Consider the following 22,906-nt stretch of genomic DNA (forward strand, 5'->3'; position numbering starts at 1 on the left):
AGGGAGGCAGACATCACTCCGGTGGCCCTAAATGTCTCGCTAACAGGCGACCTTTGGGGAGCAGTGGCCCTTGCCCCCGGGGAGCAGTGGCCCTTGCCCCCGGGGGCCCGGCCCCCTCCCACCTCTTTCTCCCTCCCCGGGGCGGAGCCGGCCGCTCCGTGGGCGGGGCCTGCGGGAGCGGCTCACCACTTCCTCCGGTTCCTCCCCACCCTGCGCACGCGGCTGGGGCTCCGACGGCAGGCGCCGCCTCTGGCGGACCCGCCGGCGTCTCTGCCGAGTGACTGAGGGCTCGGGGTCTGACTGTCTGCCGCTTCTTCCTGAGTGTGCCTGACAGGCGCGCAGCTGTCGGTCTGCCTGAGCCTGCCTGCCTGTCTGCCCGCCCGGCTGGCCAGCCGCCTGTTTCGCTTGACTTCTGTCTGTCCGCGTGGCCGCAGCCCTGATCTGCTCTCTGTTCACCCCTGGTGCAGCGGATCGGCCCCTGTCCCGCAGCCTCAGCCTTCTGTTCCCGTGTGACCTCTTTGGGATGTAACTGATGGTCGCCTTTGCCTCTGCCTGGCCCGCCTGCCCGGAGCCCACCTGCCATCCGCGGGGGTGACGGGTCGGGCGCTGTCTGATCGGTGGCTCGGGGCAGGTTGCAGCTTCCAACCCCAGACCCCTGCCTGTTCTCCCAGACCCCCATTCCCCTCCGCATCCCCCCAACACCAAGCCCAGCTGCCACCCCTGGGAGCCCACCGAACTGCCCGGAGCCCAGAGAGAATGGATTTCTGAGAAAGAAGTAGAACAGCAGGTAACTCATCTCCAGCCACCGCTCTGGGGGCAGGCGGGGAGGGGACCTCCTCTGCTGGGGAGGACGTCCTGTGCCCTCATCACACCTGGGGACGGTGAGACCAGCAAAGTTAAGCTGGAGTCTCTTGTTCGGCCCAGCTCAGGGTGACTGGAGTGCCTTTCTGTAGATCCGCGGGAGGCCCCAGGGACACAGAGGCAGAGGCATGGCTGAGATGATCCCCTGAGCTGGTGGAAAGAAGCCTTCAAAAGGCAGGGGCTGGGGAGGGCATGCTGTTTCCAGACTGAACATGATGTGATCATCACCGTGGTTCTGGGCAGCTGAGCTGGGCAGAGGTGGGCATGACTGTGATCAGGTCAGTGTGGGGAAGGGAGGAGGCATTGACTTTGTACCAGGTTCTGTGTTTTATCTCCTTTATTTTGTCTAAATCCTTTAAGATGGGTTGGTGTCCCCATTTTGAAGATGAAAACTGAGGCTCTGAGAAATAGAGTGGTTTTCCCAAGGTGACTCAACCATTGCGTAGTTGGGTGGGCAGGTGACTCGGAGGCTGGTCCTACCCTCCACGCTGTCTCCTCTTCTTTCTCAAGAAAACAGGGGATGGGTGGCTGGTGAGAGGCAAACTGGTTCTGTGTGTGTGGAGGAGAGTGGGGTGAGGAGGCTTGGGGAGGCTGAGCCTTGAAGAATGGGTTGGATTTTGACTTGAGAAAAAGGGAGGAAGGAAGGAACAGGCAGACACGCTCTTGGCAGAGGGGGAGTTGACGCCTGGAGGGAAACTTAGGATGCAGAGGACCCAGGGCAGGGGAGAGGGCATTAAAATGTCAGGGGTTCCTCCTGGGAGGAACATATGCTTTCCCCAGGGGGAAAGCATGGGGCTTTTAGAAGCACATGGTAGAGTGGGGGAAAACCTGGAGGGTTCAACATCCAGCCATGTGGCTTTCTGGCTGGGTGAACTTCAGTGAGTCTCTGTGCTTTTTTCTAACGTCATGGAGCCTCGGTTTTCTCATCTGCGAAATGGGCAGAATGGCAGCTCCATCTTCATAGATCTGGTTGTGAGGATTTGAGGGTGTGAAATAGAAAGGCTGTTGTCTAGGGGTCTTCCAGGGGGGAGAATTTGCCTCATAAGAAGCCTGGAGCCCATGGAAGAGAAAGGCCAGTTTCCAAGAGTCACGGAAGGTGCAGTGACACACTCAGGAACCTGCAGCCTTGCCTCCTTCAGCCCCCTGGGTTGTGGTCCTCCCAGGCGCTCAGCATGTGACAGGCGCACGAAGCTCTCCCATCATCCTCATGACACCAGGTGAAGCTGCTGGCCTCTTTCAGCCCATTTCACAGATGAGGAGACTGATGCTCAGTGGAGAGAAGCTTGCCAAGATAGCTGTGACTGTAAGATGCAGAGCTCGGTTTGGAACACCAAGGTGACAACCTGCTAGACAGGATAGCAAAAAAGCAAGAGCCATAGCCTGGGGCACCTTCTGAGAGTGGGGCTTTGAATCAAGGGGGCTAGGCAGACCCCAGAGGGGGAGCCTCCATCACTTGTTCCCCTGGTGGGTTCAGCAGAAATCCTGGTCCTGCCTGCCCACACCTGGCAGGAAGTCTAGAACCTTACAGCCTCGTAGAAGAGGAAACTAAGAGTCCTTATGTTAGAAGGTGGCTGAGACCCCAGGCCAGGAGAGACAGGTGAGCGAGATGAAGGATGCATCCCAGGTGCTTCAGGCTCCCACCTGCCCAGCAAAGAAGAGAAGGGAGTTAGAGGTGGGGATTGGAGGCTAAATGGAGGGAGGGGGCTTGCAGGAGGAGGGGGCTTGCAGGAGGAGGGGGCTCGCAGGAGGAGGGGACTCGCAGGAGGAGGGGGCTTGCAGGAGGAGGGGGCCAGCTTAAGAGAAGACAGAACAGGTAAAGCAGGCCACTGGAAGCTTTGAGTGGGACCAGCTTCTCTGCAGCATCAGAACTGCCCTGGGCCCTCAAAAATACATGAATGAAAGGAAAGGAAGAGCATCCTTCCTCACAGTGAGAGAAGCCAGTGCCTATAGAATTGCCAGAATGATGGCCTGGCTTCTCCACACAGCTGGGAGGTCTCTGCAGTCCACTGGGGGGCCTTGGATCTGGCTCACTAATGCTGCCAATTGTGATCTGGGGCTTTGGAAATGGTCAGACCTAGGTTTGAGTCCCAGTTCCATTACTTAGTACCTTTGTGACCTGGAGTTAGTCACTTAACCTCTCTGAAACTTCAGTGTCCTTATCTGTTATATAGAGATAAGATTGCCTATCTTGGTTTGCTGTGAGGTTTTACTCAACATCTGTTTCTGGAACACTGTCCTAGGTCCTGGGGATCCAGTGATACTCAGACAGAGCCAGTGCAGTTATGAGCAGAAAGAGCCTTGCAGTGGCTCACAAGAAATAGTAGCTATTATGTTTTACTTTAAATATCATTGGTAATAATTTCCTCATTATTACTGATTATTAATACTTGGTATATCTTCTGACATATACCCAGCCCTCAATGAATGATAATTCTTATCATGACACTACTCCCCCCTTTCTCAGATGGGAAAACTGAGGCTCTGAGAGGGGTGGAGCTTTTCTAGGGTCACCCAGGGAGTCATGTACAAGCAGAAGGAAGAAAACTGTGAAGACATGGGAAGGAATACTTCCTCAAGGAGTAGGGGTCTTCCCCTCATCACAGTCCCTTCCTCACCTGCTTCTTCTTCCCTTGCCCCTCACTGCACACCAGCCCAGAGGGGCAGGGGAAGCGCGGGAGCGGAGAGGAGCCCCACCCCCATTTCATGGCTCACAGGTGCCCCCGCCTCCACTCCTCGCCCTGGCGCCCCGCCAAAGGGACTTTTTACCACTGCTCAAATGAGAGCTCTGAGTAAACTTGGAACTTCTGAAACAACCTGAAAATATTCCCCGGGGTGTGGGCAGAGGCCCCTCCGAGGGCCCTCGGGTAGCCAGGACACCTGCCAAAGCCCCCCCCACCCCCGCCACCCAGCCCCCAGCCTGCTGGTCCTCCCAGCCCCCAGGAAGGATCGGGCCACTCCAGTTGTCCCGACGGATGTGGGGCAAATACACCAGCCCGGCTCCCTGCTCCGGCCCCGGCCCTCCTTGCTGTGTGACTGGGCAAGCCTCTGGGCCTCTCTGGGCTTCTATTTCCTCATCTGCCAAGAGGGCTTGATGATGCAGCCTGGGACCAGGGCCTGCAGACTTTCTTCACTATGAATCAGTACCCCCCAGTCTACTTTGGACAGGGCCAGGCAGGCTGGTGGGGGCTTGCTGGGCAAGGACGAGGATAAAGGGGAGGTTGTCAGCCCCGCACCCACCCCCCACTTCATGACCTCAAACAGCCATGGAGCAAAGCATCCTTTTTTTTCCTCTGCCTTACAACCAACCTCTCCTGGTGGGGCATGGTGGGGTGAATGGGGCTGGGGTGAGGTGGGGCTACAGGAGCTGAGGTAGCTGGCACAGTCTGGGTGGGGTCACCCAGCATGCTGGAGGGCAAATCAAGATGGCACAGGCAGGAAGAGCTTGCTGGGAGCAGGGCATGTACCTCGGCTGGGAGAGGTTGCGCGGGCTAGAGACGTTCCGGTAGAGAAAGGCTGGTTGGGCTTGGAGAACCTGCGTGGACATGGGTTCACAGCCCACCTGTGAGGGACAGGCAGACTAAAAGGGTCTACAGGCTGAGAGGTGGCCCCGGCTGGGAAGGCCTTTCCCCTCGTGTTCAGCAGCTACTGACTAAGCTGCAGGTCCAGGGTCTCGGCACACCTGTCTCAGACATGGGCAACCTGCCCTTTGCTACCACCTCACTCCCCCAAATATGTAAAAAAGCAATTCCCATTACTCACACGCTCCAGTGCGCCCGGCACCAGCCTCACGCTCCCTCATCTAGGCCAGAGTGAGCGCCCCCATTGAGTGCCCCCATTCTACAGATGAGGAAACTGAGGCCCAGAGGGAAGACGAGCCCAGGGTCCCACTGTGAGTTAGGGGCCGAGCCTCCTTCCTGATCCAGGGCCACCAGGCTGGAGCTCTTCCCCAGCCTGAGAGCGCTGCTTTAAGTAAAAACTCACTGTGTGGCCCTGTGCAACCCACTGTCCCTCTATGATGATTTCTTTCTTTTATAATTTTATTTAGTTTGGGCTGGCCTGGGTCTTCACTGCTGCACGGGCTTTTCTGTAGTTGCAGTGAGCGATGGCTACTCTCCAGTTGCGGTGCATGGGCTTCTCATTGGGCAGCTTCTCTTACCGCGGAGTACGGGCTCTAGGGCTTTCCTGCTTCAGTAGCTGCAGCACGTAAGCTCAGTAGTCGCGGCTCCTGGACCTAGCCGCCCTGCGGTGTTGTGGGAGCTTCCCGGACCAGGGATCGAACCCATGTCTCTTGCATTGGCAGGCAGATTCTTAATCATTGGACTACCAGGGAAGGCTAGAAAGCATTTTCTTAGATTTAGTCACTCATGTAATGAGTGCTTTGAGCACCTACTATGTGTCAGACACTGGTTAGCCATTGACATTCAGCGGTCACCAAGAAACATGTGGTTCTTGCCTAGAAACTGCTCAGAATATTGCTAAAAACACCATGAGTGGTGTGCTCTGGGGGAAGGATGGACCCTAGAGGAAGGAGTGACTCACATGCCTTGGACAGGCCAAAGAATTATGAAGGGGATGACATTCGAACTGGCTTTTGAAGCTGAATAGGAAGCTGACAGAGAGATCAGAGAGTTCTGGTGGCTGAAACAGCAGGTGCAAAGGCGTGGAAGGAAGCCAGATGCTCGGGGGTGTGGTGAAGAGGTCCAGGTGTCGGAAACCTGGAGTACCCGGAGTCCAGGATGAAGACTAGGGCAGAAGGAATGTGGGGGACACGTGCTGACATGTTTGGAATGCTGAGCAAAGGAATTGAGGGCTTTCTCTGAAGGTGCGATGGGGAGCCACAGAGAGTCACGGTGAGGACCCGGTGGGAGGAGCCGCAGCTGGAGGCACGAGGCTGGGGAGGAGGCCATGGGAAGGGCAGGTGGGCAGGAGTCCTTAGAGACCAGTGATGGGCTGGAAGCCCTGGCTTCTGTGTTCCTTCTTGGGAAGTCCCTCAGTCTTGACACTTCCCCTTCTGGCGACCTGTTGGCTCTTGTTTCTGGCTCGGCTGGGGAGTCCCTCTCCTCCCATCTCGCGTCATCTCGGTCCCTATGGGAAACGGGCTGCTTCACTTTCCCCCTCACCTTTTACTTTCAAGCCCCAGACCCCACCTGGGTCACACTGGAAATTATGATCGGCTTGAGGATCTGAAGGGGTCCCATTCCTGAATTATCAGTGAGCGAAAGAAGAAACAGGGAAATCAAGACCTTAGGTTCTTTTCAGTGTGGGGAGGTTGTAAATAATGCTGCTGTGAGCACCCTGGTATATGTCTGCTTGTGCACATGTATATTTTGCCCTTTGGTGCATAATCTAGAAAAGGACTTCTTGGGTCTCCTGTTTAGCAGAAGTTTCCAAAGTGATTGTACCAATTCATATTCTTTAGAGAAAACTGAATAGAGATTAAGAGTTTTGATTACTTCCTATCCTTTTTAGCACTTGGAATTGTTTTGTGTTTGTTTTTGTTTTAGTCATTCTGGGTTGATGTGTAGTGCTATCATATTGGGATATACATTTCCATTTCTTTGATGAGTAATGATTTTAAGCACTTTTTAACATGTTTTTGGCTGTTTGGATATCCTCTTCTATGAAGTATCTGCTTAAGCTTTTTGTCCATTTAAAAAAAATGAGTCCTGAGTTGTTTATTTATAATTGCTTTGTAGGAGTTCTTTCTATATGTTATATAGAATTATAGACATAATTTTATATATTATACATTTATATATAATATATAAAATGTGTAATATAACTATATGAAAGAAACTATATACAGATGTAGATACAATCTATTTCAGTTTCTTTTCTAGTCTCTTTTTTTTTTCAATTTCTCTTTTTGTTTGTGTCTTTTATAAGTGAAACTTTTATAAATTCAAAACATATTTCCATTGGAGAAAAAAATGGAATTATAATGTGACTTATTATTGTTCCTTTTTTAAAGAACAATAAAAAGATTCCAATTTAATGAAGGTAGTCTTCTCCATCAACCCAGATATCTTCATCAACATGTGGCAATTTATCTGACACCTCAGTATGTTAATCTGTTATTGCCTGCTGGATATTTTTATAGATTCTAGACTTATGCATAAGGTAATTGTGCAAGTACTTATTTTCCTTTTGAAAAGCAACCTGCAAAGATACTAGGACACAAGAGGCATGATTTGTTTATGACATTCACTGTTTCTGCATACTTAAAAGTTTTTTAATAAAAAATAGTACATAAATTTTGCAGTGTGACTTATAAGTTCTTAAGATGAAACAGTTGACTCAAAATAGAAGCCAAATTAGCCTTTGAATGTTGATAGGTAATCACATATCAGCTAATTTCTACAAAATTACTTAATGTAATATTTTTTTGGGTCACACTGTGCATGAGAGATCTTAGTTCCCCAGTCAGAGATTGAACTTGAGTCCCTTGCAGTGGAAGCCCAAAGTCTTAACCACTGGACTGCCAGGGAAGTCCACATTCAATTTTTTAAAGATAAATTTATCAGAATCATACATTGCTATTTAAAATTTGTATCCTCTATGTAATTGATTATTTCATAATTTTAAATTCTCTCTAGTTTCAGTGATGGTGATATAAAGTTAAGTATTTTTTAATAAAATATTTCTTTATTTATTTGGCTGTGCTGGGTCTTAGTTGGAGCAGGCAGGATCTTTCATTACAGCATGTGTACTCCTAGTTGCAGCATGTGGGATCTAGTTACCTGACTAGGGATCAAATCCAGGCCCCCTGCATGGGGAGCTTGGAGTCTTAGCCACTGAACCACCAGGGAAGTCCCTAAAGATAAGTATTTTTAAAAGATGTGTCATTGTTATTAGAGAAAATGAACTGTATTCAAGTGTCAGTATATTTTAGTTTCTGCAGCATTACTCAGTCTTTATAAAATTGCTGAAAGCATGTGTTTAGTATTTTTGACATACGTTTTGAACAAAAAGACATAGGTAAAGCTAGAATAAAATGCAATACTCAGTGTTGGTGTAAAAATATAATTTATGTAGTAGTCTGTTCATGAAATTTAACCACACTGAATAAGACGCTTTGGACTTATGCATTGCAAATACATATGTTAAAAAAATTTTTTTTGCTTCTTTTTTATTGTGGCTTTTGCTCAGTAATGCAGCATATATTTTTTCTTTTTACCTTTCAACTCTATTCGCCAGTTCTTCCCACCCCCACACACTTCTTCTGGCAAACATCAACCAGTTCTCTCTGTATCTATAAACTTATTATTTTTGGATTCTACATTAGCGAGATCATACTATATTTACCTTTCTCCATCTTTCATATTTCACTTCATATTTCACTCAGCATAATACCCTCGCGGTTCATCCATGTTGCCACAAATGGCAAGATTTCATTATTTCTCACGGTTGAATAATATTCCATTGTGTGTGCATATCACATCTTCTGCACCCATTCACCTGTTGAAGGACACAAATTGTTTCCAATCTTGTTTATTGTCAATAAAACAGTAATGAACATAAGGGTGCAGTGTATCTTTTTGAGACAGTGATTTCATTTCCTTTGTGCATATAACCAGAAGTGGAATTGCTGGATCATGTGGTAGTTCTACTTTTAATTTTTTTAGGAACCTCCAACTGTTTTCCATAGTGGCTGCACCTAATACATTCCCACCAGCAAAGCACAAGTGTGCCCTTTTCTTCATATCCTCAGCAACATTTGTTAAAGTCTTTTTGATAATAGCCAGCTTTTAGCAGGTGTCAGGTGAAATCTCATTATGATTTTGATTTGCATTTCCCTGGTAATGAATGGTGTTGAACATTTTTCATCAACCCATTGTCCATCTGTATGTTCTCCTTGAAAATGTCTATTCAGATCTTCTGCTTACTTTAAAATCAGATTGAATGAGGTCTTTAATTTTGCATGTTATTCTCTTATCTGATACATGATTTTCAAATATGTTCTCCCACTCAGTAAGTTGCCTTTTCACTTCATTAATGGTTTTCTTTGGAATGCAGAAGCTTTTTGTTATGATGTAGTCCCACTTCTCTCTCTCTGCTTCTCTTGCTTTTGCAACCTACATAGAGGTCTGTTCAGACTTTTTATTTCTTCATAAGTCAGTCTTGGTAGGTTGTATGTTTCTAGGAATTATCCATTTCTTCTACATTATCAAGTTTGTTGGTATAGGGTTATTCATAGTTGTATCTTATCATCCATTTTGCTTCTGTGGCATCTGTTGTAATGTCTGGTCTTTCTTTTCTGATTTTAGTTATTTGAATCTTCCCTTTTTCTTAGTCTAGCCAAAGGTTTGTCAACTCTGTTGATCTTTAGAAATACAATATATTTTTTATCTTGGTCTCAAATTCATTGCCCTTGCTTAACAGTTATTATCTAACAGTTTATTTACTAACTATTTGGACTTTTAAGACAGTCTTTTACCATTCCAATCCTTATAATTTTCTAATATTTATAAATTTATTTATTTTTCTGGCTTTATTGCATTGAACAGGACCTTCAGTACAAGACATCCTTGTCTTTTCCCTGCCCTGGAGGATAGAGTGTTCAGTATTTGACGTTTCGGGATGTTAGCTATGTGTATTCTGTGTGTATGTGTATGTGTGACTGTGAGCTCCTCATCAGATCAAGAGAATTCTTTCTATTCCTGGTTTCCTGAGAGTGTTTTTAAAATCATGAATAAGTGTTTCAAATTATTAAATGTCACATTAAAATTATTAAATTGTCATATAGAATTTCATTATTCTGTTAATATGGTAAAACAGATTACTGATTTTCAAATGTCAAACAGCCTTTGTATTCTTGAAATAAATCTCATGTAATAATGATGTATAATACATTTGTATATATTAATATCATCAGATCTGACTTAATATTTTGTTTATAATTTTTGTATGTATATTTGTGAGAGAGATTAAACTATAATTTTTACTTTATTTTAGTTTAAAGTATTGATTTCAAGGTTAGGTCTTTAATGTGTGGTTACTTCATTTACATTTTATTAAAAATACTGATGTATTTGGGATTAAGTGTAGCTTCTGACTACTTGTTTTTCTTTTGTCTTATCTATTCTTTGTTCCTTTTTCTTCTTCTTTGTCCCATTTTCTAAATGAATAAAGTTTTTAAAATTATTGTTCTGTGTTTCCTATTAGTTAGTTATACTTTCTTTTGTAACTCTTTCAGTGGAGATTATAGCATGCATACTTGAATTTTTTGAAGTCGACTTTATACTAAGGGTTTCCCTGGTGGCTCAGAGGGTCAAGGATCTGCCTGCAATGCAGGAGACTCGGGTTTGATCCCTGGATGGGGAAGATCCCCTGGAGAAGGAAATGGCAACCTACTCCAGTATTCTTGCCTGGAGAATTCCATGGACACCTTATGTTAGTACATTTATCACTTTTCAGACAATACAGTGACTTTTTTTTTTAATACAGTGACCTTTATCTTTGTTCACCTCTTCTTATATTTAATAATCATGATAATGTATTGAGTTGGCCAAAAAGGTTGTTGGAGTGTTTCCATAACATCTGAATGATCTTTTTGGCCAACCCAATATTCTCATTCTGCATATAGTTTAAACTTCATAAGACATTAACATTATTTTCATTAATTAATATTCATTTATATTTTTAATGTTCTATTGCTCTTCATTCCTTCCTATAGTAAATTACTCCCCATCTGAGATTATTTTTATTTTGCCCCCCAAATTCACTTTAGTATGTCATTTGATAGTGATCTACAGGTGACAAATTCTCTCAGCTTATTTTTTTTATGAAAAGTAAAGTTTTATTTTGCCTTTATCTAAAAATGTTTGTAATTAAGGTCTGATTCACATACCATAAAATGCACTCTTTTGAAGTGCACAATTAAGTAGTTTTTAATATATTTATAAAGTCATCTGATCATCACCACTATCTAACTGCAGAACATTTTTATTTCTCCAGAAAAGTGCTATGCCCATTAACAGTCACTCCCTATTCCCCGTCCCTCCCAAGTTTCAGCCCCCAACAACCACGAATATACTACGTATCTATGGATTTGCCTACTCTGGACATTTCATATAAATAGAATCATACAATATGTGGCTTCTTGTGTCTGAATTCTTTACTTTAAATTTTAAAGGTTCACCCATGTTTAACATGTATCAGTACTTGATTCATTTTGATGGTGGAATAATATTCCATTGTCTGTGCAGTCTACATTTTGTCCATTCATCAACCGATGAACATTAGAGTTGCTTTCAGTTTAGGGCTATTATAAACAATGCTGCTATGAACACTTGTGTAGAAGGGCTTTCTTGTGAACATGTGTTTTAAATTCTTTTCCCTATATGCCTAGGAGTCAAATTGCTTGGTCATGTGGTCACACTATATTAACTACTGGAGAAACCGTCAAACGGTTTTGCATAGTGGCTATACCATTGTACATTCCCATTAGCAGTGTGTGAGCGTTCCACCCTTACATCTTCACCCACGTTTTTTATTTTCCATTTTTAAAAATAGCCATCTAGTGGGTGTGAAGTGGTACCGCACTGTGGTCCTTATTTGCATTTCCCCAATGACTAATGATGATGAGCATCTTTTCATGTGTTTAATGGTCATTAGTATATCTCCTTGGAGAAACATCTATTCAAATCTTTCACACAGTTTAAAATTGGGTTGGCTTTTAGACCTTCAGAGTTCCTTATATATTATGAACACTAACAAATACATGGTTTGCAAGTATTTTTCCCATACTGCCTAGTGGTTCAGCTGGTAAAGAATCTGCCTGCAATGTGGAAGACCTGGGTTCGATCCCTGGGTTGGGAAGATTCCCCTAGAGAAGGGAACAACTACCCACTCCAGTATTCTGGCCTAAAGAATTCCATGGACTGTATAGTCTATGGGGTTGCAAAGAGCCGGACAGGTCTGACTGACTTTCACTCACGAGGGTTTCCCTGGTGGCTCAGATGGTAAAGAGTCTGCCTGCAATGTGGGAGACCTGGGTTCCATTCCTGGATGGGGAAGATGCCCTGGAGAAGGAAATGGCAACCCATTCCAGTATTCTTGCCTGGGAAATCCCATACACGGTGGAGCCTGGCGGGCTCCAGTCCATGGGGTTGTGAAGAGTCAGACACGACTGAGGGACTTCACTTTCACATGTTGTCCTTTCACTGTTTATTTATTTAGCTGTGTCGGATCTTAGTTGCCGCACGCGGGATCTTCATGTGTCACGTGGGCACTTCCGCTGGGGCGCACAGACTCCCTAGTTGTGGTGTGCGCGCTTAGTTGCCCCTTAGCATGTGGGATCTTGGTTCCCTGAACAGTGATTGAACCCGCATCCTCTGCATTGCAAGGCAGATTCTTAACCACTGGACCACCAGGGGAGCCTCTATCTTTTCACTTTCTTGAAAGTGTATTTTGAAGCACAACAGTTTTAAAATTTGAAATCCTTCAATATATTTGCCTTTAGTTGCTTGTGCTTTGGGTGGAGTGTCTAAGAAACAAAAGACTGCTCTGTAGTCCTAGAAAATTGAGCGGGAATCGTTTTTGTTTGGTTGTTTACCTTGTTTCATTTTATTTTCTTGGTGTGGATTCTTTAAGATGCTGCATGTACAAGATCGTACCATCTGCAAACAGAAATGCTTTACTTCTTTCTTTCAAATGTGGATGCCTTATGTTTCTTTTTCTTGCCTAATTGCCTGGGCTAGAACCAAAGCTTTCAGTACAGTGAGAGTGGATATGAGAGTGGATATCTCTGGTTTTTGTTTTCTAAATTTATCTATTTGTTTTTGGCTGTGCTGGCTCCTTGTTGCTGCATGGGCTTCTCTCTAGGTGCAGCGAGTGTGTACTATTCTCTAGTTGTGGTGGGTGGGCTTCTTCTCTTGCGGCGTAGCACGGGATCTAGGACATGAGGGCTTCGGGAGTTGTGGCTCCTGGGCTCTAGAACACAAGCTCAATAGGTGTGGTGCATGGGCTTAATTGCTCCACAGCATGTGGGATCTTCCCAAATCAGGGATCAAACCCATGTCTCCTATACTGGCAGGTGGATTCTTTACCACTGAGCTACCAGGGAAGCCCTGGACATCCTTATTTAATAAAAGTCATGAGAGTGGACATCCTTGTCTTGTTTCTGATCTTAGAGGGAAAGCTTTCAGTTTTTCATTGTTAAGTATGATGTTAACTATGGGATTTTAGTAGATTCTTTTATCATATTGAGCTTGCCTTCTTTTTCTGAAGGACATTTTTTGCTGGATTTAACATTCTAAGTTGGATTTTAAGTATATCATTGTCGTAAATTTTTAAAATCGTTTTTCTATTATGTGCCTAGATGTGGTTTTCTTTGTATTTGTTTGGGGGGAAGGGTGGCTATAGAACTCCTTGAATCTATAGCTTAAAGTTTCTTGTTAGCTTTGAAAAATTCTTAATCAGTTTCTCTACTATTGCTTCTAAAATTTTCTCTTTCCTCTTTTCCTTGACTCCAAATACATTTATGTTAGACCTTTTCACAATGTCTCATATATCTCTTCTGATCTCTACTGTATTTTTAAACATTTGTTTCTCTGCATGCCTCAATCTGATTATCTCCTACCAGTCTTTCAGTTAACCAGTCCCCTCTTCTGATTTTTTAATCTGTTGTTAAATCCATCTGTTAAGTTCTTATAAATCTCAATTATTGTGTCTTTCAGCTCTAGAGTTTCTGCTGTTAAATAGATTCCATATTTCTGGTGGAATTATTGAACACATTGATCATTGTTGTTGTTTAGTCGCTAAGTCATGTCCAGCTCTTTTTCAACCCCACGGACTATTGCCTGCCAGCTTCCTTTGTCCTTGGGATTTCCCATGTAAGAGTACTGAAGTGGGTACCACTCCCTTCTCCAAGGGATCTTCCCTACCCAGGGATCAAACCCGGGTCTCCTACATTGGCAGGCAGATTCTCTACCACTGAGCCACCAGGGAAGACCAATCACAGTTATTTTAAATTCTGTCCAATAATCACTTATGTGTCTGTTTCTGGTTTTGTTTTTTCCTCTTGGCTTTTGGTCATTTGGAACTGTTCTCTGGTTTGTCCTGTCAATTTAATTCAGTGCTGGACATTCTGTATGAAAAGTATGGAGGCTTTAGATGAAGCTAAGTTTTTCCGGATAGGTTTTGTGTTGGTTTTTTTTTCCTAGCAGACATATAGCATATAGGCAGATCATCTTGATGCAGTGAAGGCTGAACTATTTCTGATTTCTGTCTGATTCCCAAGGCTTCTTTCTTTTTTTTCTGAATAACTGGGTATTTATCAGGGCCCATTTTTCTTAAATTTTGATTCTCTCCTTAGCATTGTGAAACTGACAAAATCTCTTCTTAGTTTTTTTAGCCTGTTACCAGATGCTTTCTGCTAGGTTTCTTGGAATGCAATGATTTGGCAAATTATTTAAGGGGACATTGCATGCAGAGAATTTTCCTTCTCTCTGGCACCCTGGCCTCACAAAGTACTATCTCACTTGGTTGCTTTCTCATGCTTTCTAATAGTTCCCCTCCCTCCTCCTGCTTAGCAGTTGTTCTTAGTAAGAGGGTTAATCAGTTACCAACTACTTCATCATAGCCAGAAGTGAAAGTGTCCTTTCATATTTTATTTTATAATTCACTTACATTTAAAATGTTATGAGTTTGGACATGTAAAAAGGTATAAAGGAAAATATAATCAACACCATTCACTCAGTTTTACCAAACTGTTGAGACCCCTGAAGACCCCTGCCTCATCACATCCCCTCCTAGTTCACACTCTTCAAAGTTTGATGTTTCTCATCCCCTTGGGTTTTTTCTATATATTCAGGACACATGGATATTCAGCCAGACAATATATAGAGCTGCTTTACATGGTGCTGTGTGACACATGGGCTTTCCCAGTGGCTCAGCAGTAAAAATCCACCTGCAGTGCAGGAGACTGGGGTTTGATCCCTGGGTTGGGAAGATCCCTTGGAGGAGGGCATGGCAACCCACTCCAGTATTCTTGCCTGGAGAATCCCATGGACAGAGGAGCCTGGCAGGCTACAGTCCATGGAATCAAAAAGAGTCGGACATGACTGAAGTGTCTCAAAAGTGTGACATAGATAGTGTTATTATGCCTGTGTTCTTTTCTAACTCACTTTTCTATTTCTTCAGAAAGAGTCATTTGCTCTTTTTTTTAATGGTTGGTTGGTTTTTTGTTTTTGTTTTTTCTGTAAGAGTCATTTGCTTTGTTGTGTGAAGCGATGATTCATTTTCACATTGGGTGATTACACCATAGTTTATCTTTCCATTCTCTTGCTGATGGAGATTTAGGTTGTTTCCAGTTTTTCAATATTTAAGTCAATGTTGTTATAAACATTTCTGCCTCGGCTTCTTGTACACATGTGCCAGTGTTTCATCAGTAGTATACTTCACAGTGAAATTGCTGGATCTTAGGGCAAATACTTGTTCAAGTTTGTTAGACCATGCCAAACTGTTTTCCAGACGAGTTGTATTAATTTACATTTCCACTAGCCATAAATGAGAGTTCCCATTACGCCACGTCCTCAGCAGCATGTGATATTGTCAGACTTTCAGTTTTTACTAATCTGATAAAATTTAAATGGCATGTTATTGTGGTTTTCATTTGCATTTCCCCGTTGACTGTGAAGTTAAGCACTTTGAATTCTCCATAGCACCTGCTTCCATCTGACTTCCTCCCTCGAGTCTGCTCCACATCCCCAGACTATCTTGAAATTTGGCCAACTTTTAGTCTGAATGACCACAACCTCAGAAATCATTTCTAGGCACTGGAGCCCTGTGGATAAGCACTTCTTTAGGGTCTATCCCATCCAGGACTGTGCTGGAGGACTTCATACATACTCATGCATTTAGTGCCTGCAACAAAGATGAGAAAACAGAATCAGAGAGGCCAGGAACTTGCCCAGCGTCACAAGGCTGGCACCTGGCAGATCTAAGCCAGGTGCTCTTTACTGCTCTGTAGGAGGCTGCAGGCTACCCTCTGTCCTTCACTCAGGAAGCACCCCTGCGGGTCGGGGTGCACCTGGGGAGTAAGCAGCTGTTGCCCTCAGGAGTCCGCTGAGCAGGAAGCCCCATGAAGGGATGGATCCAGGGCAGGAAGGGCCATGGGACTGGAAGGCCTTTGTACTCAGTGCCATGGAAACCAGAGGAGACGACTTGAAGACTTCATCATTCAAGGCTGATGTTTCCCAGAATGCGAGTGGCTTGTTTTAGATGGTTTTAAATATCCCTGGACCCCCTAGTGAGAGAGTGAGACCCTTTTCAAATTTCTTTGGCTCCTCTAATGTTGGCGAGGTGGTGGGGTTGGGGGGGATAAGAATCTCAGTTTGATGCTAATATGTCTTCAACACCTCTCTCTGATACTCTTTAATCTCCCTTTTTAAACAAAGACAAACTAGATCTCCAACTCATCAGAATCTTAAGCAAGGAATAGTGTCTTGCTAAAACTCAATTTCTCTTTTGATTTCCTTGTATTCAGGTTTTACATTTCATTGAATTTTGTTTCATGGTGAGTTGGTTAGTTCGTTTAAGAAACATTTACACAATACCTACTAATATGCCAGGCACTGTTCCAAATGCTTTAAAAACACTGACAATTCTCCCAAGAACTCTATGATGTAGGTTATTAATATCTCTATTTTACAAATGAGGACTCAGAGGCCCAGAAAGGTTAAGTAAACTCCCTGAGGTCACACAGTATATAAATGGCAGTGCTGAGATTTAAACTGAGGCAGGCTGGCCCCAAGTCTGTGTTTTAACCACTGTGGTGCATACTGCCTCTTCATTTCATACTAGTCACCTGTTGAAGGAGGGCTTCCCTGATGTCTCAGTGGTAAAGAATCCACCTGCAATGCAGAAGACATGGGTTCGATCCCTGGGTTGGGAAGATCCTCTGGAGGTGGGCACGGCAACCCACTCTCGTATTCTTGCCTGGAGAATCCCACAGACAGAGGAGCCTGGCAGGCTATAGTCCACAGGATCGCAAAGACTTGGACACGGCTGAAGCAAATGAGCATGCATGCATGTACTTACTGATGGTCTGATTTTCCATTTTGAGATGTTTATTGGAGCAAAAACTGTGAGGTCAGGTAAAGAGAAACAGCAAGTAGCTCACAGCACTGGTGAGAACCTTGAAGGCAGTAAGTGGCAGGAGTTCTAGAACATTCCAGCATAGCTTCATGGATGCAGGGATAGAGCAGATGGGCCATGAAGACTGAGTGGGGTGGGGGGAGGTGTCTAAAAAGCAGACTCAGCACAGGAACTTGTCTCATGCAAAGTCAGGGAGGCATGAAGGGGCCTGGGATGCTGGAGACTGCCGAGCAATTCAGAGCAACTGGCCAGGAAGAGCAAGAACCCAGCCCCCTTGGACAGCACTTTACGGTTCACAGAGCACTGCCGCGTCTGCTTTCCCACTGACTCTCCTTAACTGCCAGGTGCCGTGTGCATTCCTGTCCCCAGTTTAGAGATGATAACTGAGGTCAGAGAGCTAGAAAAGCCAGAGAAGAGCTATTATTTGCTCCAAGATGCTCTGGCCACAAATTGGGGCTCTTTGTTCTGTTCCACTGTTTCAGGTATCTTAGATGGCAAGCCACAGAAAAATAATTCTGCCAAATAGGTGGGGGGTTTTGGTGTATGTCAAATCCAGGTGTGGACATCAGATATAGCTGGATCCAGGCCCTCAAGTGCTGCCATGGGAACTCTGGATCTGTATTTTTCAGGATTGACATTTCTCTAAGAGATGACAATGGAGAAGAGAATGGCAACCCACTCCAGTATTCTTGACCTGGAGAATTCCATAGACAGAGGAGCCTGGCAGGCTACAGCCCATGGGGTCGCCAGAGTCAGACATGCCTTAGTGACTAAACCACCACCACCAAGAGATGACAAAGATAGCTACCAGCTTCTAGCAGGCTCCCAAAAGATTACCTCTTAATAGAGTTCTAGAAGAAATTCCAAGATGGCTCTCATTGGCCTTGCCTGGGTTGGTTTCTGTGTCTGATCCCCTCACTTGACCAGGTGGGTGGAGTGCTTTCCTGGTCAGGGCTGGATTGGGTGCACACCCTGGTTCAAGTCAGCTTCAGTTTGAGGGGCTGTTCGTAAAAGGAGAAGAGATGCCCGGAAGACAGAAGCAGCAGAGACATCCCCTCCTTCCCCAGGGGCTTGTTTGTCATTGGTGCAAAGCTGAGGAATGAGGGGCCTTGAAACTGGCAAAGGCTCTTGTGCTTTTTCCTCTGGCCCCAGATGGAGCCGCTGGGAGCGATGTGGACAGAGCCATCCCAGGCCCTGTGCTGAGGCTGGAGTCAGAGGTGTGGATACACCAGTGAAGGGCAGACACACACTCCACCTTCTCTAACGGGACGCCAGATCCCTAAAGCGTGATGATCAGACTCCTCCAGGGCGTGGAGCCAGGCACGAGCAGAGCTCCTTAAAGCAGATTTAAATACTATCTATGCCAACATTATTTTATTTGAACAGTGATGTTATTCAGTGTGTTGGGGAGGGAACTCCCTGGCGGGCCAGTGGTTAGGACTTGATGCTTTCCCTGCTATGAGCCCAGGGTCAATCCCTGGTCAGGGAAATAAGATCCTGCAAGCCATGTAAGCAGGCTCTGACTGGTACCTTCCCACGCAGACACAGAACTGAGGGTGCAGCTGGCAAAGTGCCAGCCTGGTGAGTTTTTCCTCTGCCCAGGGTACCAAAGTCTGCTTTTCCTGGACAGGCTGACTCGGGACTCCAAAGAGGTCTCTTCTCCATCTCACGCAGATCAGGTAGTCCACGGCGCCTGCATGCGCTCAGGCTGAGTTCCCTGGTGCTTCCTGGGGGGCTCACCCAGGCAGGCTCTGTGGTTGAGTTATCAGGCTAAGCTTATTTTAGTATTAGGTAGTGGTCTCCTCTGTGGTCTAATCTTGGATTTGTTATTCAATGAGAAGCCAATTCAGGGAAACCTGGTGTGCTGCAGTCCATGGGGTCGCAAAGAGTCAGACACAACTGAACAAGAGCAACAAGAAGCCAAGTAATTGGGCTAACATCAACATGGGGATTTCATCGGAAGGAAATATCGCTGCTTATCAAATACAACTTTCCAAGCCACTTTCCCCTTTCTTATCTAGATGGATAAATACAGACACGTGCTACAGCAATAGGTTTATCGGAATCTCTGAATAGTGAGCTCCTCCCCCTTTCCATCCCCCTCTCACTTGTGACTGTGCTGGGTGCCCAGGAAGAAGGCGGGGGAGAAGTGGGGAGGGACCCTGGGGGTGCAGATCGGCCACTTCTAAAGGACAGGAACGCTTGGGAGCAGCCACGGGCTCCTCAAACACTTGTTGTTGTTGTTGTTGTTTTTTCATAAACAAATCCAAGAAACCCAGAGGCAAGTCTTCCAAAGGAGGGATGCGGACCAGAGTGGGGCGGTCCAGGGTCCCGCGGTCTCTGGACCCCAGGCTCACCCTCTCACTGTGTGTCTCTTCCAGGCTCCGGGAGGCAGCATGCCGAGTGCCTGGGCTGCGACTTTGCTCCTGCTAATGCTCCAGGGAGGTAAGTAGCTGCCCCGAGTTCTGCAGGTAGGGAGCGGCCACGCTGGCTTTGTAGGCTGTAGGGCAGGGCTAGAGGGTCGGAGCCTGTAGCATCCTTCCACTTACAGCTGACACAGGTGCAGCAGCCCTCTCTGCATCAACCAGAGCCCATCCAACCAGAGAGCTCCACCATCGAGAAGGGGTTCACGCAAGTCCCACGTGGTCCAGCCCACTGTCCTGGGTCTCCAGGTCTCACTGACTGCGGAGGCTGAGTGGGGGGAGGATAAGAGACTTCATCATTCATCTCTATGGCTCTCTGCCTTGGCCAGCTCCCAGTTCTTGGAGGGAGAAAGTCCTGCCTGTGGTCTAATCTCAGTTTCTCCTCATCTCCTAGGAGATGGTTTTCAACAATCCGTGGGTCCAGTGCTGGCACTGATATTCCCCGGAGATGTTAAGCGCTGAGCTGGGAGAGGCCAGGAGTTAGACTTGGGGGCAGAGCTGGGGCTGAGAGATCCAGGAAGCCTGGCTGGAGGAGGCGGGACACAGCACACAGGCTCAAATAGGGGCTGGACTGGGGGCAGGGCGGGGGTGCCCTCTGCCGCGGCTCTGCTGACTCATGGGCATTTCTCTCCGGTTTTTACCGAAAGACCCAGAGTTTCAAATAGCTCCGTCAGGAAACAGATGTCAGACTCCTTTGTTTTTCCTTTCTGAGTGGTCAGCAGCCCTGGCTCTAAAGGGCCTTTAGGTCACCCGCTGCCGCTCCCCACCCTGCGGGCATAAGTTCCAAGCCCCTGCTGTGTCCCAGGCGCCGCTGAGCAGCCTGTGAAGTTCCTGCGGCCCTGATGCCCAGTCCTCAGCTGAGGAAGCCAAGGCTTAGAGAGGGGGCGGGGGCAGGTCCATGGCCACACAGGCCGGCAGTTGCGGAGCTGGGATCGGTTCCCAAATCTGCCGATTCCCGTGGTCTTAACTGCTTTTACTGGCTGAGTGCCTCATGCAGGCGGCGTGGGCTGCCCCATCATGATAGCATCTAAATACCTCCATACACACACCCCCCTCAAGGAGCCAGTGTCCCCAGATTACTAACAGGGACTCGGAGGTGTTGTGAGTCACGTGTCCACGTCACGTGTCCACTTTCCATAGTCCCCACTGCCTCCCACATGCTGTGATAACCCTGTGGGGTGGGGGTGGGGGTGGAGGGAGAGTGGCCCTGGGGCTCTCTGCCCAGGGCTCAGGGTACTGACCAGGCGATTGCGTTTTTACTCCTTCTGGTCCCTGATGCCACCTCCATGCTAGTTTCTGGGACTGCTGTCCCCTCCTCAATGTTTCATTCCAAGTTTGAGACACGCAATGGCAACCCACTCCAGTACTCTTGCCTGGAAAATCCCATGGATGGAGCAGTGTGGTAGGCTACAGTCCATGGGGTCGCAAAGAGTCGGACACGACTGAGCAGCTTCACTCACTGTCCCTTGGTAAGGGCTTCCCAGGTGGTTCAGTGGTAAAGAACCTGCCTGCCAATGCAGGAGACGCAGGTTCGACCCCTGGGTCGGGAAGATCCCCTGGAGGAGGAAATGGCAACCCACTCCAGTATTCTTGCCTGGGAAGTCCCATGGTCAGAGAAACTGGAGGGCTATACAGTCCATGGGATCGCAAAAGAGTTGGACGTGATTTAGTGGCTGAACAACAGAAGCCGTCCCTTGGTGGCCTCGAGCTTACCCAGGAATGGCAGCTCCCCTCCAAGCGCTGGAGCCCCGAGAGAGAATAACCAGGATACGAACCAGAGAGGACACGGCCACATGGGTTTGAGTCCTGCCCAAATCTGTCCTCTTTTCTCCACAAATTATCTGAACTCGCCCTTCCGTGCCCACCGACAGGGCCTGTGTTCCTCTGCAAAGGACGCCTCCTCCTAGAATAGGATTGGTTTCCACATCTCAGATCCCTTGCTAATGTCTGCCGGAAGCCTTCTCAACGGTGCGGAGGGTTCTGAGGCCACACCCACTGGAGAGTGCTATGATTGATTAGCAATGTCTGCCATGTGTGCGGATGTAAAGGACCAGCAGAGATTAGCTTCTGCCTTTCCTGGGTTTCATCAGCCCAGACCAGAGAGACAGGAGGCATAGCCCAATCTCAGAGCTTCAGTATTCTCATCTGTAAAATGGTGGAAAGGGGAGTGAAAGTCGCTCAGTCGTGTCCGACTCTTTGCCACCCCATGGACTATACAGTCCGTGGAATTCTCCAGGCCAGAATACTGGAGTGGGTAGCCTTTCCTTTCTGCAGGGGATCTTCCCATCCCAGGGATCGAACCCAGGGGTCTCCCTCATTGCAGGCAGATTCTTTACCAGCTGAGCCACCAGGGAAGACCATAAAATAGTGGTGGGATTAGAAATAAAAGCTGTTTCCAGCAACAATGTTCTTGGCCCCGAAACCAGGTTCTGAGCTAGACGGAGCCCTGGGAGGAATGTACTCCCATCCTCTGGATCTTCATTAGTCAAGGAAAAATAGGAAAAAGCCACTAAGAATGAATCCACTTAAAAGGGGAACAGATTTCTGGTAAATAGTAGGGATGTGGGGGTGGGGGAATAGTAGTGTTGGCACTTGATCTTACAAAACAAAACTGAACTAAAACTTAAGTGAATTTTGTCAAGCACTTACCAAAATTTAAATTGTGGTTGGACCTATGTTTTTAGAACCAAAGTGAAGCAATTCACATTGGAGGTGGGAGAGTATGAAATCTTCCAACAAAATTGCCTGAGTGGGCCAGACCTGTGCCACCTTGGTGGTGGTGCTTTGGGTAGTAGGATACATACATTTTGGCAAATATATTCAAGGGCTTCTCAGTTTTCTGAGGACTTCTTGCTCCCTCAGTGCACTTCCAGGTCACCGAGGTCTTTGTCCTGTCTGAGACCAACTGCAGGGGAATAGAAGGCTCCTCCCTGTCTCTCATTGGCTGCATGAATCCCTCTCGTGGGATGTGCAGATTCATCTGGCATCTTGGGCGTTCAGGATGTGCCACCTTGAGAGGACGGCTGGCCAGGAGGGATGATGAGCTGGTGTCTGGACACGGGGCTTGTGGAGAGAGCCCAGGGTGCGGACCTGCTTAGTTTAGGAATCTCATCCTCACAGCCAGCCTCAAAATTTTGGGAGGCTCAAAAACAGAATTCTCAGGTGACAAGAACCCCCCCTTGCCCCAGTCCTAAATCTCAGTGGCCCTTGAATCATCATATTCATCATGGCCCAGGGACCCCTGCTTCCCCTCACCATCCAGCTCTCAAGGGGGGGTTAGGGGGTGGTGAGCCCTGCAGCCCCCGCCCAACCCCCCCTCTGTCTCCCCTGACCCTCCAGCCTGGGGCTGCTCCAACCTTGTCTGCTACACCGATTATGTGGAGACTATCACCTGCACCCTGGAGACATGGGCCGGGCACCCCGACTCGCTCACCCTCACCTGGTAAGTGGCCGGGCCTCGCCAGCCCTGCAGATGCTATTCAGGGAAGCCCTGGAGGGCTGGGATGAGGCAGGACCGCCAG

The 22,906-nt window shown here is 46.9% G+C and overlaps 1 protein-coding gene across 1 annotated transcript in view; it reads left to right on the plus strand.

Annotated features, from left to right (window-relative positions):
• Positions 1–202: 202 nt before the first annotated feature.
• Positions 203–22,906, plus strand: part of IL21R (interleukin 21 receptor) — a 34,176-nt gene continuing 11,472 nt past the window's right edge. Inside the window, exons 1-3 of the mRNA XM_043456399.1 lie at positions 203–787; positions 19,344–19,407; positions 22,725–22,827. Of these exons, the coding sequence (XP_043312334.1) occupies positions 19,359–19,407; positions 22,725–22,827 (152 nt within the window). The 5' untranslated portion in view covers positions 203–787; positions 19,344–19,358. The remainder of the gene's footprint in view (positions 788–19,343; positions 19,408–22,724; positions 22,828–22,906) is intronic.

Source organism: Cervus canadensis, chromosome 32 (genome assembly GCF_019320065.1).
Source record: "Cervus canadensis isolate Bull #8, Minnesota chromosome 32, ASM1932006v1, whole genome shotgun sequence".
In the NCBI taxonomy this organism is placed as follows: Eukaryota; Metazoa; Chordata; class Mammalia; order Artiodactyla; family Cervidae; genus Cervus; species Cervus canadensis.